Source organism: Watersipora subatra, chromosome 4 (genome assembly GCF_963576615.1).
Source record: "Watersipora subatra chromosome 4, tzWatSuba1.1, whole genome shotgun sequence".
NCBI lineage: Eukaryota > Metazoa > Bryozoa > Gymnolaemata > Cheilostomatida > Watersiporidae > Watersipora > Watersipora subatra.
The window spans coordinates 42831953-42846834 of NC_088711.1; the positions used below are offsets into that span (position 1 = coordinate 42831953).

The window sequence follows — 14882 nt, forward strand, 5'->3', positions numbered from 1 at the left end:
CTCAATACTCCTATCGATAAAGACATTTACGTTGAGCAACCAACCGGGTACGAACAGACCGACGACAGTAAACGCCTAACATGCCATCTTAAAAAGTCGCTTTACGGACTAAAACAGAGTGGAAGAAATTGGAATGCTACGCTGACAGACTTCCTCAAATCTCAAGACTACACCCCGAGCAAAACCGACTCATATGTATACATCAAACATACCACTGCTGACAACTCTCTAATCTTATTCTGGGTAGACGACATAATAATCACCGCCAAAAACATAGAAACCATAAACTCCATCAAACTTTACACATCTCACTCCAAATGGATGGCCGAGGAGAACTAAAGTGGTTTCTTGGTATCGACTTCAAACGTACTGAAGATGGCAACTACAACGTAAGTCAAGAAAGATATGCCGAAGCTATTCTGAAATGCTTCAACATGACAGATGCTAAAGCAGCAGGTACACTCGCCGAAAAAAGCATACGACTACAAAAGGCAACCGATCAAGAATATCAAGCCTTCCTATCGAGAACGTTTCTGTACCGTCAAGCCGTTGGTAGTTTAATTTACTTGAATGCCACACGACCAGATATATCTTGGACTATATCCAAACTATCACAATACCTAGATAAGCCGAGTATGAAACACGTTACAGCAGTCAAGCATTTGTTCCGGTACATTAAGAGAACGAAATCGAACACGCTAGTCTACAAACCTACTGACAACAATCTGAAAGCATACAGAGATTCAGATTGGGCTGGCAGCATAGAGGATAGAAGATCAACGACTGGCTACGTCAGTACACTAGGTAGTGCGCCATTAAGTTGGAAAACACGCAAACAGCCAACCGTAGCTTTATCCAGCTGCGAAGCTGAATATATGGCTCTAGCTGAGTGTACGAAGGAGATACTTTCCCTACGAAGCCTCAAGCATCGCTAAGCATAACGGTCCTTATGCTGACAATCATATATTGCGACAATCAGGGCACGATTGCTATAGCTGACAATAATGCAGAACATCATAACCGAACTAAACACATAGATATCCGCTACAACTTCGTAAAGCAGCAAAATGACATTACTTACAAATACGTAGAAACTCATAATAATCCTGCAGATATGCTCACTAAACCTTTTGGCAAGCTGCAACACAATTCTGCAATTAGTCTGTTTCAGATTGAGAGACAATCCGCATCTGACTGACTAATTAGAAGTTACCCTCTCCGTATAGACAACTCCATATATTATCCATATCATTACACTTATATGTTTATCTGCATTAGCCAATCAAATTATTAGATTATTAAATTAATTAGCTGCTGACTTAACTTTCTTCCTGTTATGCTCCAAAAGCCTGTAGTTGTACAAATAAATACACGATATGTTAATCTGAATATTACACCACTGATTTCTATCCCCTCTACTCAGGATGAGTACCCAAAACTCATCTCAGCATCTCGTAATATAACAATTTAAATTGATGCTCAAGGATTAAATCAGTGAGCTTTAGAACATTTAGATTTTACCAAGCAGAACATTTTGAAAAATAAATACACTAAATGGAAGTGAAATTTTAGGTAACCTCAGCGACTGCATTATTAATGAGTTTAGCAGGTATTGGTACCGAGGTAGAAGTAACTATTGCTTAATTGCTTGTAATTAATCAATGCTTTGAGTTTGAGACTACCTGAAAGCGATTTTCATCATTGAATTTGCTTCACTCGATTATATATAACAACGATTTTTTTATATTAAACAAAGATTTCCAAACTCGTACCATAACTTCTCAGCAGTTTAACTTTGAATAACTATCGAGAGTCTTGGTTACGGTTAAAGGCCGGTTCACACTATATCGCCGTGTCTCGGCGTTTCCCTTTCGGCGTTCATCGTCGATTATGTGAATCGTGAATTGATGGCATCGACGAAGCATCGCGGACACGTCGGGAAAGTTTGCCGCTGTCAAACTTTCCCGATAGTTCGCGGAGCATCGACGACAGCACGTGTAATGTGAACCATTTCGGCGGAGACAATTCGCGATCGCGGATAGCGTGGTTTCTGTTTATGATAGTTGCTGCAAGACTATATTACACTCGTTAGACTAGCAGGGACCAGAGACACACGACAACATTTTTATACTGACTCGTTTTGTTTATAATAAATTTATGAAAATATTTTTGTAAGGCTTATGTATATTTACTCACCGAAAAAAACATTTCACAGTTCTCATTGCGCAATGTATAATAGAGTGCGTTAAATTGTCGTTCTTGATTTCTTCTCTTCTAGGCTGGACGCACCCACCATCTTCTTTTATGCCTTTTTCAAGTGTAAAGCTCTGCTGCTGATGTTGTCTAAGTCAGTTGCTTTGTCTGAGCAATGCTAAGACAAGTACTTTTCTTAGTTTTAATTTTCTATCCATCTTCAACAAAAGCGATCACTCGATGCGCGTGGTACTAGCTTTTGCTACTAAACCGAAACGCGAATGTTTACGCGCGTCTCAATGGTCTGTTATTAATTAGGCCACGCCCATCGCTGACGCTCAGGTGACTGCGTTATACCTATATGAGAACGTAATGTCGACGACTGTTCCCTGATACAAACGCGGATGGCTTTGTGCTAGTGTGAACATTGTCATCATCAACAATCACCGAAGTATTGTTGCATCAACGCCGAGATACGGCGACATAGTGTGAACCAGCCTTTACAGAACTAAACTTGCAGATCACAACGACCCCAATATAACGAGTTCGATGCCGAAAGGACCGGATACAGCATTTTAGAGTCACAAATCGGTAATTGCCACAAGGTAATCTGACTTGTAAGGTAAAGTAAAGTAAGAGTGTAGTTCCATGTCGCTGAATGATTAGGACTCAAATGTGTTAACTTTGAGTATACTTTATTTGGCAGCGTATTGAAGCTTGTGTTTCACCTGTTTACCACAATAGCTTTCATTTAATTAAATGCCGGGAATACAAGTCTAAGATTACTCTCTAACTTCACAGCAAAGTACTAACACCTCTAACCCCCAGCATGCTGCTACTAACTCTAGTCTTAATGCAAAATGACGCAATTGCTAGTAATTTAAGTTTAAGAGATGTCTTCCATGCACGTGCTGTAGAGTGTTAAAAAAACGAGAAGAATATCACCCTGTTTCACTAAAACGAATAACCGATTTATTATTAGCGGTTACTTACTCGATAGTAATTTTACACTTGTAATTAGCCCCAGGGGCTTTGAGAAAGTGCCTCAGAAATTAAAATTCGGTTAAGACTTTGGTTCACCTAGATTCCAGCACTAGGCTGAGTTATGTTTCAGTCTGAGATTTAAGTTTCAAGTCTCTTAACGGTTTTGGGTAAGAAACTGTTATGAAAGAGGCGAGTCACGGCATATATTGATGTTGTTTCACCACGAGCAGCAGCATGTGTGATTATGGCAGTATCCTTTCTGTCAGTAGTAAGCTCATCATAAGCAGAAGCTAGCACATGCTTACTTTCATGTGATAGAATCTTCATTAGTAAAGCTACTCTCTGACTTCTTTTGGATTCAAGCGATTGTAAACCTAGCTTTTCACCATTCTTAACCATTTCCATGTTATGTACTGTCTGTCTGTCACTCGGATCCCATACTGTACAAGCATATTCCAGCACAGGATGACACAAAGCTGTATAAACAAGTTGTTTAGACTGTGATGGTGCATCGTAGAGGGTGTGTTTGATGCATCCAAGAACCTTGGAAGCTTTGTTGGTTTTCTCAATAATGCGTGCATCAAAGCGTAGGTTAGACTGTAAGGTGACACCAAGATATTTTTCAGTATCAACACGTAAGAGTCCTATCACCCAGTAAATATTGTGGCTGTTGTTGCTCCAAGTTTCCAAATATTATCAGTTCACACTTGGCTGAGTTAAAGGACATTTTCCATTTAATTGACCAATCATAGACTGCATCAAAATCTGCCTGAAAATTTATTTGGTTGATATTGATGCAGTCTATGATTGGTTATCATTTCTTTGACGCACGTTTCAACAATAAACCAGTTTGTGAGTAGTTTTTGTAGCAAATTTGACGATGGTAATTGTTTTATTTTACAGAGTGAAGTGTTTTTATTAGTATTTGTCTTCTTATCTACTATCTATATAGGTATAATTGGGGTTAGCGTAAGTACAATGCATATAATTCACATGTCTTAGTTGAAGTGATGCTTTTTATTACATGACTGATAGTCTCTTCAACAGCCAAGTATGAATATTATTGATGAGCAATTATGCATCCAGGTTTTTCATTTTATTGTGCTTCTGGTAGACCAAGGCCTGTCAGTTTAAACCAAGTGTAAACTATGATTTCTTTGAACAAATGTGTTTCAATCAGAACCCAAGTTTATACATGTATATATGTAAGCAAGTGTATTTGTAAGCTATGTATTCTCCAAAACTGCATCATTTTTACTCTACATATATTTCACAACAAAGACTTATGTTGTTATTAATATACTTCTTTATATAGCTGATTGACTTAATTTGTGTTGCAAGTAGATTGTGGGGAGATTTGACTCGATTCCCGACTGCTTGAGTCGAAATTGGTCAAGTAAGATAAAGTAACATCTCAGTCAGGATAAAAGTACATTTTAGCCTGGATACCACAATCATTTAACCTTATCAAAACTTTTAAGCGATATTCAACTTATTTGGAATAGGTCATTGTTGAAGATTAGAATTTTTCATTTGTATGATGTATTTGATCAAATCCAGTGGCGTTTACTCTTGCTGTATGTTAGGTTTTTAGATGTTATCATCATGAACTCAGAAATAGCGCAGTCCTTGATCAAGCTCTATGAAGGAAGTTTGAATGGAGTTATCAGCACCTGCTGTCTATGTGCTGAAGTCAATGTTGCCCTTTCAGTTACATTGAATAGTCATTTCTTTCCACGAGATGTGATAACTTTGGCATTAACATCTATGAGGCAGCACTTCATTGGAGGGAAAGCGGCAGCAACCATTAGTCATATTCATCAACCTAGCATTGAACACATCTACGAGTCTGTGGTATGTATTTGGTTGGCCAAAATGATAGAAGTGAAACACACTACATTCTTGACAGGTCTGTGTCGCCTGTCTGCTATAACTGCTTTTTTAATTTTAGATAACTTTGCTATTGGAGACATCTGACCGATTTGTTATAATTGCCAGTCGGGATCTACTGATAGCTATTCAATGCTTCCTTTTGCCCCAACAGGCTCTTGATCAGGTATAGTAGTTGCTCTAACCATCTGTTTGCTGCCAGATGCTAAAAACCTAACTGTAGCTAATAATCTATCAGGTATTGCAAAAAAGTCACATTAGGTGATTTTTGATTTGTTAGATTGCTGTATAAAATAATAAGTGAGCACACAGCGAGTGTGTTATCTGTATATAGTGGACATATTTCTCTGTTTGTTGTTTTAATGGTGGTTTGTAAAATTTTTCATGTTTATAAATGAATCATTACTTGTTAAATGGTTTTTATCAGTAGTTGGAAGGTGTATGTAGATTTTTCTGTTAGAACACATTGTGGAGCATATTCGTCTATAATATTAGTGAAATCATCTTCTGTCGGCGGGTATAGCTATCTTAAAATAACTGCAACTTGAAAATTTAATACCATTTACACAGTAATAATTTTATATATGTGTGTATTTTAATTTCTGCCAAGTCATTTTCAGACATGCTTTGCTTTGTTTGTCCTTTATGCGCATGGTGCATTGCAGTGATGCTGACTATGCATTTTACTGCAGCCTGCATAATACTTTAGTCAAGCATATACAGCAAACCTTTCGAAAAATAAGCTATTTTCTTATGAGTTTGATAAAAACAAAGAATCTAAGTAGTAGTAAACGTGTTTTGCTTTTGTAATTGTAATATAATATTGCTCATTTTGATAGACTACAGATTTGAATTCTGAAACACGGTTCCAGAGCGCAACAACATCCTTAATTATTTTTGTAGTAGGTTACCTTAAAGGTTGACTTGCAACAAAATTCACATTACAGTTATTTGGTATCAAATGATTCACCATGTCTTACTCTGTTGTGTCATAAGTGCCAAATATGTGGAAACATGATTACAAGCTCTTAAAATCTCAAAAACGAAAAACCGCCGTAGATTGGAATCTCTTTAATTCGATGACGTAACCACGAAATTTGGTTATCGTCTTGTCACATATGTTCTCACGTGAATTGAAAGGCCAATAAAAAACTCAATATAAAACTTATCATAGTACTAGTTTATGACAAACACTTCGGGTTTTACCGAAGACCCCGTATCAAACATAGAAGCTCGCTACTTTACAGTTTTGTTTCGGCATTATTCAATCGTCAAGTCGTAATCTGATCATGTGACCCAATACTTCCCAAATAATTTTTGCAGCACTTTTCGATTATCACAGGTGACCAACAGGCTCGTCATGATTATCAGACAATGATATGTACTCCTTCGAGCTAAGGTTAAAAAGTTTAACGATTTTTTACGGTAAGTTATAAGATAGCAGTGCTAAAAGTGACAGCATTACAATGACGATAAAACAGATGCGTAAGAACAATAGACATAGTTTTATTGAATGCGTGAAGTATATTTGTGAAAATATTTCGATGAATAAGGTTGCAAGAAAGTGTAAACAGAAACCATCTCTCACAACTATATCACATTTGAGCCGTTTTGGAAAGGGAATCCAAACTACGGCGGTCTCGTGTGGCTGCGATTTTCTGTTCGTTTTTGAGCTTTTAAGAGCTTGTAATCACATTTCCACATATTTTGCACCTACAACACAACAGAGTAAGACATGGTGAATCTTTTCATATCAAATAATGGTAATGTAAATTTTTGTTGCAAGTCAACCTTTAAATTTTTACAAATGGCTCATATGAAAGAAAAAGACCAAGTATAAAACATTGTTCAGACAAGAGAAAATAACCAGGAATAAGACATTCCCAGACAAAAAATAACAACTCAAGATTAAGACGTTCCCCAGACAAAAGAACGTGACTCAGAAATACGTCGTTTCCCAGACCAATGAAAATGACACAGTTGTAAGACATCGTCCAGACAAAAGATAACACTCCATGAATAAGACATTGGCAGATTCAAGAAAACATTCCAGGAATAAGACATCATCCAGACAAAAGAAAACAATCCAGGAATAAGACATCTTCCGGATAAAAGAAAACAATCCAGAAGTAAGACATCTTTCAGACCTAAAAAAACAATTTAGTAATAAGAAATTGTCCAGACCCAAGCAAACAATTCAGGAATAAGGCATCGTCAGACCCAAGAAAACAACCCAGGAATAAGACATTGTCCAGATCCAAGGCGACATTGGTCAGATCAAAGAAAACAACCCAGGAATGCGACATCGTCAAACCCGAGAAAGCATCCCAGGAATAAGACATCGTCCAGACAAAAGAAAACAATCCAGAAATAAGACATCGTCTAGACCCGAAAAAGTTTAAGAATAAGACATTGTCCAGACCCAAGAAAACAATCCAGGAATAAGACATTGTCCGGGCCAAAAAACAATCCAGGAATAAACCATCGTCAGACCCAAGAAAACCCAGGATTAGGCTGTTTCTCAGAGCATATAGTTAGATTACGTAGGTTGGTGGCTGCATAACTATAACAACAATAATTCATGTTTATCATTGATCTACGCTTCTGCTCATGTATAAATAAACCATTTATAAATTGTTCCATGAGAATATTACTTCTGATTATATCAATTTTGTTTGTCCTGTGAAGAGTTTGGCAAAATGTGTACACTCTGTCTGTCACAACTCTTTTAAGAAGCTGCTGCTACTGAAACTCTCTTAACCAGAAACAGTGGAAGCAAGTGATGGGGTAGAAAAATCGTCACATACATATACAAATGAGTGCATAACTCTATGACTTGATGGCATATCATTTGTGTAGGGTTATTAAAAATCTGACAATGGTATTGCTCACTCATGTTTTGGACATTGAGCTATTGATATAGTTAACTTAGGTGTTATGTCCTTTTCTAAAAATCTCAGCATTTGCTGAACTCTTGCTTCTCTTAAAAGAGTTGAGTTTAGTTAATCCTGATCAACTTACATAATTTTAGTTGTTTCCATCTACTTCAGACAGATCTAAGATACTCCTTATAGCTTTCAGCTAAAGCTTACATATCTCAAATTACAATATTGTTGGGGTTACAGTCAGCAGAGCTCACAATATCATTTCATGTGTACCAGCTGGTAATCATCTATTTGTATACAGGAAACTACTAACTAGATTACAAAGGTCTGGCAGCATTTGAAAAACATAATAGTTACTTTAAGGTTCTTTGTTGCTTTTCATCATTGTGAAGTTGCCATCGTTATCATAGCCTTTGGGATGTTTTTAGTTGTGCAATCAGAGCCATCTTCTCGAATTACTATCGGATGCGTTTCATAAAGCTGTTGAAAAACAGAAAGAAGCAGTTGTTGTGGCACTTATAGAAATTCCTACACAATTCTTCTCAAAGATATATAGAGTTAGTAATGATCCAGATGTGACAAAGGTACGGCATAGCTACCTCAATATGTTAAAAGATTGGTGCTGCCTCTTGCCCACCCTACCGACGCATGACCTTGTTAATGTAGCCACTCTAAGATGTTTAAGAAAGGTGATAAAGCTCTCCAGAATAGAAGACTGTCATCACGAATTGCTTTTTGTAACATCTCTGTTAAAAAGTGATTGGTTGGCCTCCGTTGTATGTGCAGACAGACTCACCTTTTGGCAACATTATGTCAGAGTGTGTTCCCTCGCATTACAAGCTCCTCTACTAAATCGCTGGTCAAGTCAAGAAGAGGAATATAAACTAAGTCAGTGGATTCTCAAGCATTTCTCTGTAAAACTGGTGGAGTATGTTTAAGCTGTTATGTACATGGAGTAACATGAGCTCTAATCTCTTGATAAATATAGCTTATGATAGCTTATGATGGTATTTAGTCTGTATAAAGAGTCTGTAAAAACGTTAATTTATAGAGATATAGTTAATATAGAGAGTCTTTAATAACTTTACGTTATAGAGAGATATAGTTGATAGAGAGAGTCTTTAATAACTTTAGGTTATAGAGAGATATAGTTGATATAGAGAGTCTATAAGAACTCTAGTTTATAGAGAGATATAAATGATATAGAGAGTCTATAAGAACTCTAGTTTATAGAGAGATATAGTTGATATAGTGAGTCTATAATAACTCTAGTTTATAGAGAGATATAGTTGATATAGAGAGTCTATAAGAACTCTAGTTTATAGAGAGTTATAGTTGATAGAGAGAGATTATAATAACCCTAGTTTATAGAGTGATATAGTTGATCTAGAGAGTCTATAAAAACTCTAGCTTATAGAGAGGCGGGTGATAAAAGTTTTTGTTTAGAAAACTTATTTTTATTGAAAATATGCAACATTTACCATTCTGAATTTTAAATGAACGCGTTTATTTTTGTGTGCGACTGCCAATGCATAATTCAAATATTCAAAATCTTGAGGCTTAGCTAAAACAGATTATTCAAAAACATCTCTTACTTCTAATTCTACACATTCACTCAAGATTTAAGACGGCTTATAAACAGTGACAGGTAATGTAGTTGCCATTGGCTAGGTTTTTTACCCAATGAATTTGAGTAATTTAAGCTAATCTAAAATTTATCTAATAAATTCTAAATATAATAATTTTTAGGATGGTGAGTCTCCCAGTGGGTATATCAACTACCAAAATTTTATACAGTTTATAATATCTAAGGAGTTTTATTGTTGTATACGAAGTTTATTATATGAAAATACAGATCTTCTAAAACTTCATATCATGAAAAAAGTGTTTTGGGTAATTCAAATAAATTTAGAGGAAAAATGAAACGACTATAAGGGTGTTTAAATGTGAAATAATTAGCGAGTAACGGCTAGATAAAGTTCTATTACAATGATTTCAATAATAAATTAATTGACACAATTAATAAAAACTGAGAAAACAAAATAAAAATCATGAATCTGTTGAATTAATAATAAAAAAGAGTACATAAAGTGTGTTTATAAAAAGGTTGCTGTTGCAGAAGAAGCTCTCCTTTACAACTTTGAATCGATGATACCGGTACAAATGTAAAATTTGATTTAAATACATCACTGAAACGCATGAAGGTAAACAATGTTCTTTGTCTGACTGAGCAGAGTGAGAATGTATAGGCCATTTTTAGGAGGTGAATGCAATAGTTTTCAGTGATTGACTTTAGGATTTGTTGTTAGTCAATGCAAATAAACATCAAACCAGAAATTGAAAACGTGTAAATTAAAGCGACACATTTGAAAATAACAAATTAAAAAAATAGATATTGAGTATAAGGTTTTTAAAAAGTTTCAAGAAAAAAACAAATGCAAAAGATTATATTAATTAAAAAGTACATGCTTAGCTTGTATCCAGCAATCGCGGCTAGAAGTAAAAGTTACAATACAATTTCGATATGCCAAACAAATGCAATGCAGCAAACAATGCCAAACAATATTTCAACAACCAATAGTTTTTTCATAGTTAATGTATTTTAACCAATCGCTATTTGCTGGACATACGAGTAAGGAAACTTCATCAATTGTAAGGTTGGATCATGATACTTCTTTTGAACATATAAAATTCAAATCTAAAAATATATGAAATCAAAAGTCTTTGTTATAGCTACATTATATTAAAAAAAATTATTTTCAATCAGAAGTGAAAACACTTCATTTGCTAATTAAAACAATCATGATACTTGTCAGTAAATCTATCTTGTGGAATAGTCTAACAAACGTTTGTTTATTTAATGTTTATTACATATCCATGTATAATTTTTTTACACTTGCATGAAAAGGACTTCGATTCATCTTGCACAATGTCAAAATTTGCATGACAACAGTCTTACAATCATCGCTCATGACGCTAAATTTTGGCACGTTCAGGTCATAGCGTACTTTAGATATGTCATTTGCAGGCCTGTGTTCCCTGGTTGCAAGTTGGGGCTGCAAATGTTAGGCGACTAGTTATGAACACTTGGGGGTTTAGGAGGCGGTGTTAGCCCCCTCTTCAACGGGGTACGAGGCAGCGCCCCGAAGCTCAGGTCCTTTTTAGCATCAACAACCCTCAAAGTATGCATAAAGTTAATGCAATCAATTGTAAGCATCCAAATTTACATAAATATATTGCTTATTGTTCGTGGTAGGCAAAACTTTTTCTTTATTCAACGAACGATATAAAACTCATGACACTACAGATTTCTGTAAAAAAAATTGGAAGAACAAGAGCTATTACTCCTTTATTGCAATAGCTTATGTTCTGTAAATGTGTTCTTGGCAGAAATATTTCACAACTGATTCTGTATCTACATGTATTTCAACATCTTTATTTAAGTGTAATATTAGAAGATTATTTAGACGAGCCTGTCCGATAGCGCTCCTCATCCCTCACTGCTGTTTTGATTTGCTCCAATGCAAAAAAGGATCTCTCCCTCACTGCATTAGTGGCAGGCAAAACCAATACTAGATTAGTGGGCCTCATCGTAATTAGTAGACGGAAATTTTAAGTGAATGAGCTTAGACTGCCATTCTGAGTACTTAACCATTAAAATTACTAAAGAGTTGGGGCGGCTCAGTCGCCCAGCCGCTTCAGGGAATACGGGCCTGGACTCATTTGCCCTCTTTCCTGCCAGTTTTCCAAAATATAAATACAATGAGAAATCCGTATGTCTAACGAGGTTTGTTTTTCAATTTTCAACAGTAACGCAACAGTTTATGGTGTACGATATGTTTTGCAGACAAATGCTACGCATGAACTTTTATTTGGATAAAACTGAGTCTAAGTGGTTGGGTTTATGGTTTAGCTTGAAATGCATTTACCATAAGTGTTTTATCTTTTTCCTGTTATCGGTTATATGCATATGCTATACAGAGAAGCACCTATCCCATTACCTCAACCTAGCGGTGACAGACAGGAACTGTTGACTCATGGGAATATGGTGCACCTAAGGTCTTCTTTGCATCTCACCATCCTTGCTATTAGCATTCTCTCCGGATCAGTACAAAATGGTTGGTGCGCATGCTTCTAGGTTTATGATTCTGTTTTGTTTCGCTTTTCATATGAAGTCTTTTAGTGAATCCGAGTGGGAGCTTTTTTGTGGAAGTCAGATTGTTATGGTGGTTTTCTTTAACAGATGCCAAATTTGATGAGGAAATCCTGCAAAAGCTTGCAACTGTTTGCGACATTGTACGAGAACGGCTTCATCAAACAGACACCTATAAATCCATGTCTCTGTGGTTTTTTCATGTTTTCCTCGATCAAGATGATACTCTGGCCGAATGTCTTCTTTCACTTCTCCATCTCTACACTTCCCTTGACTTGCGGTTAGTGTAAAAGTCTTTACTTTGACGATTGTGAGCTGTCTTCGTTAACCAATGCATTCTCTGACTGGCATATTGATGCTGTATAAACTGAGCTGTCGGTGTTAACCAATGTACTCTCTGACTCGCATATTGATGCTGTAGAAACTGTGTACTGTCTGTGTTAACCAATGTACTCTCTGACTCACATATTGATGCTGAAGAAATTGTACTGTCTTTGTTAACCAATGTACTATCTGACTCACATATTAATGCTGTAGGAACTCCGAGCTGTCAGAAAAACTCAAATTCATTGATCCTTGGCAGCTGTTCATCTCCCTACTTGCCCAACTCTCCAATGATCACTTAGTACTGCTCGACCTGCTTCTGGCTCCCGAGACCGTTTTTCTAGACTACTTTCTCGCTCTTCTTCATTATGCCATCTCTCAATCGATATGTCTCCACTCTCCAGCAATCGATGATGACCTTGACACACAATCAGTTGGTCCTCCTGAATGCAGGTTTGAATTTACAAGTTAATTTGTATTGAGTTACAATGTGTGTTGTCTGGTTTTCTGATATAATATAAGTTTGTTAACCTTGACGAGTGATACCGTTGGAAACCAGTAGATATCAGCGCCTCAGCGGATGCCGGGAAATATCTGTGGATGCTGGTAAATATCTGTGAATGCTGGTAGATATCTGTGGATGCCGGTAGATATCTGTGGATGCTGGTAGATATCTGTGGATGCCGGTAGATATCTGTGGATGCAAGATAGTGAACTGAATTGTGTAGTAACATAAAGTTCATAAACTGAAACATACAATGGTGGATGTAGTATGTTGGTGTCATGGAATAAAAACTATGTTTGACATAATTGTGGAAGGATAAATCTTCTGGGCATAGTTTACACAGGATTTTGAAACCTGCAACACAAATGCGTAAATGAGGAAGTTTGGGATGAGGCAGTATGTTCAAAGTTTTGTGATGTGATTGGTAGAAGTGAAGCTGAAATATGTGATTGGTCGTACAAAAGTCTTGGTATAGATTTTTACAAGAGGGTTATTCTTTTCTGCTGTCAATATGCTGAGGCGGGAAATAATGATGAATTTCTGCAGGCAAGAGAAGACTGTGGACTGTACTAGGTGGGTGTAGAGAATGAGTAGTCTGTGATCATTGCATTCCTTTTTGTTTTTATGTAGATTGTTGACCTTAACACCTGGCTTGGAGTCCCTCATGGCATATGATGATGAAGACTGTTCACCTTCTTCTAGTCCCTCTGGAAGCAGAAGTAGTGCTGATGGTTCCCCTTCGCCTCATGAACTCGCTGAAAGTACAGGCTATGTCTGGAAGGTGTTAACCAGGCTACACTCTCATCTAGTTGACCTACACAGTCATAACAGGAGCCCTTTCAATGTCACTCCGGTTATAAAACTACTTGCTCAAGTTGTCAACCCGCGCCACTAGTCATCTTTATCATCATCTTTGTAAAATACAATCTTATTAGCTTTACTCAATTCTCTAACAATTCCTTGTTTCAGAATTTGTAATTTTTAAAACCTTTTTGCATGATAAATATTATATATATATATTATATATATTTGCATGTTTCAACGAACATGAGCTGAAAGTTGTTTAAAGAACAGCTCAAAAATGTTTATGGTTTTTTAAAATTTAATATATAGGTCTATATAAATACTTGCACAACACCCTGTGGGCACTGCTCTATGAAAGGCATGGTTCATACGGACATCAAATTATTGGGCTGGTTCAAATTTCGTTTCAACTGCCATCAGGCAGCTGTTCTATAAATGTATAAGCAGTTATAGTTTCAACTGCAGATCGCTAGCACTAATGTTAATAGACTTCGCTTATAACAAGTTTAGTGCATAGCTTGCACGGATTTAGGTCATACTTATTAGGTCGTATTTATCCACTCATCTTTTAGAGAACTCTGAAAATCAGTCCCTCTGATAACCTTGACTTAGCCAAACTTCGATAAAGTTTAATATTTTTGCATGTAACTAAAATTTCCTTTTACATTTTGTTTATAGAACATTCTCCACAGACAATGTTATTCAATATACCCAGTTATGAGATGGAACAATAAATCTTTTTTAGTTGGTAACATATTAGTATTATTTTATTTATTTATTTTAGCTCATATTCAATATATATATAGTGCATATATATATAAGTTACAGGAATGGAAAGTCTGGATTTGAACTCGGAACCTCCGGGTCTGCAGACAGGCATGCTATCCCCTAGGCAAAGCAGTTACATTGCTACGCAATGGTATACTTGTGCACATGCTCATTACACCTGTTAAAATATGCACACTTGAAGCACTTGCAAAAATACTGTTGGTTACTACTAGTGCGCCTGAAGATCATGATTGCATGAGAGATCATGAAGCACAAGAGATCACGAAGCATAAGATATCATGAAGCGTAGCATAGCGATTAAAACCTGGCTTCACTATTATAGCTGGCTCTTATTATAGTAAAGATTTAGACGAGC

General features: G+C 36.3%; 2 protein-coding genes across 2 annotated transcripts; both read left to right on the forward strand.

The window, feature by feature from the left end:
* Positions 1-434: 434 nt before the first annotated feature.
* LOC137394268 (uncharacterized) lies at positions 435-935 on the forward strand. The gene has a single exon (XM_068080988.1). It carries the CDS (start codon positions 435-437, stop codon positions 933-935), a length of 501 nt encoding a protein of 166 aa, XP_067937089.1.
* Positions 936-4782: 3847 nt separating this feature from the next.
* LOC137394269 (uncharacterized) lies at positions 4783-13882 on the forward strand. The gene is made up of 7 exons (XM_068080989.1): positions 4783-5031; positions 5129-5233; positions 8381-8880; positions 11934-12070; positions 12196-12385; positions 12643-12882; positions 13565-13882. Exons 1-7 carry the CDS (start codon positions 4783-4785, stop codon positions 13827-13829), a joined length of 1686 nt encoding a protein of 561 aa, XP_067937090.1. The 3' UTR covers positions 13830-13882.
* Positions 13883-14882: the final 1000 nt, after the last annotated feature.